The sequence below is a fragment of the Panthera leo genome, chromosome A1, assembly GCF_018350215.1.
Source record: "Panthera leo isolate Ple1 chromosome A1, P.leo_Ple1_pat1.1, whole genome shotgun sequence".
NCBI lineage: Eukaryota > Metazoa > Chordata > Mammalia > Carnivora > Felidae > Panthera > Panthera leo.
Window position 1 is genome coordinate 215,163,181 of NC_056679.1, and position 1,108 is coordinate 215,164,288.

At 36.3% G+C, this 1,108-nt stretch overlaps 1 protein-coding gene across 1 annotated transcript; it reads right to left on the reverse strand.

Moving 5' to 3' along the window:
- Positions 1 to 497: 497 nt before the first annotated feature.
- Positions 498 to 821, reverse strand: LOC122198557 (cytochrome c oxidase subunit 6A1, mitochondrial-like). The gene has a single exon (XM_042903244.1). It carries the CDS (start codon positions 819 to 821, stop codon positions 498 to 500), a length of 324 nt encoding a protein of 107 aa, XP_042759178.1.
- Positions 822 to 1,108: the final 287 nt, after the last annotated feature.

The following is a 1,108-nucleotide window of genomic DNA, read 5'->3' on the forward strand; positions in this document are numbered from 1 at the left end:
TTCTGCTGAGTCCATTGAATCAAAGTGGGAACTAGTCTCAAACTGGTTTTGTCCAATTTATTTTCTTTGTAAAGCACTGAGTAGTGAGAACTTTAATTGTAATTGGATCAACTGTCGTCTTTCATATAGTGTGAAAAATGTTTAATTGTCAAAACACATGTATATGGCTGTTATATATACTACCTATGTAATGAGGTGACTCTTTACTTGGAAATGTAAAACCCAAGGCAACAAGAATAAAAAGGTGGGATCGGCAGAAGTGAGGCAAGGTTTTCTTCTTATTACTTATTTTTTAAAGATCTATTATTATTATTATTTCTAACTTATTTACTTAAGTCATTCTAAATTATTAAGTCATCTCTTGTCAAATCAAAATGTTAGAAGACCAGTCTACACATCATCATTTGATTCAGCTAAAGAAATGAGCTTAAAATCACTTACGTTTTACTGGTCCGTGTATAGAATAATGGTCCAAATTGGTGGTGTGGTCCACAGTGTCAGAGTAGTGGTCCAGGGTCCAGGTTTTCTTTACTCATATCATCGTGGGTTGAAAGTGTCTTTGCATGAAGGCTACCGAATAGTGCATGGTAGCCATCTTTCCAGAGAAAGAGCTTGGACCTGATGCAGAGATGAGGGTAAGTAGAGAATACGGGTTCTTGTGCTCTCCCTGGTGTGACTTCAGGAAAGCAGTTAGCATATTGACTCCAACTCCAGGGAGCTTGATGAAGTAGATGAGGACCTTTCTTGTGGATAGGTGGCCCCAGTTGCGACTGGAACCCACAGAGTAGTCCAGAAATCTGGTATTCAGCCGCCACCTCCATTATGACCTGAAGCTATCATTAGCTCTTAATTTATGCAATTATTCTAGAGATTAGAAATAAAATATGTATTCCCGATTTAAAGAAGAATTATCAAATTTAAAACTGTTATGGCAGTAAACAAGTTATATTCCTTAGAAAATCAGTGCCATGAAACAGATATTCAGTCAACTTGTTCAGAATTCAAAATAAAGTCATAGAAACTAGATATGATGAGAGAAACATTAAGAGAGAGAAGTAGACAATAAAATCCAGTCTGCATAAAATGGCAATGTCATGAAACAAAACTG

Coding starts and splice junctions, on each gene's coding strand:
- LOC122198557 (XM_042903244.1), bottom strand. CDS start 821: ATGGAGGTGGCGGCTGAATACCAGATTTCTGGACTACTCTGTGGGTTC.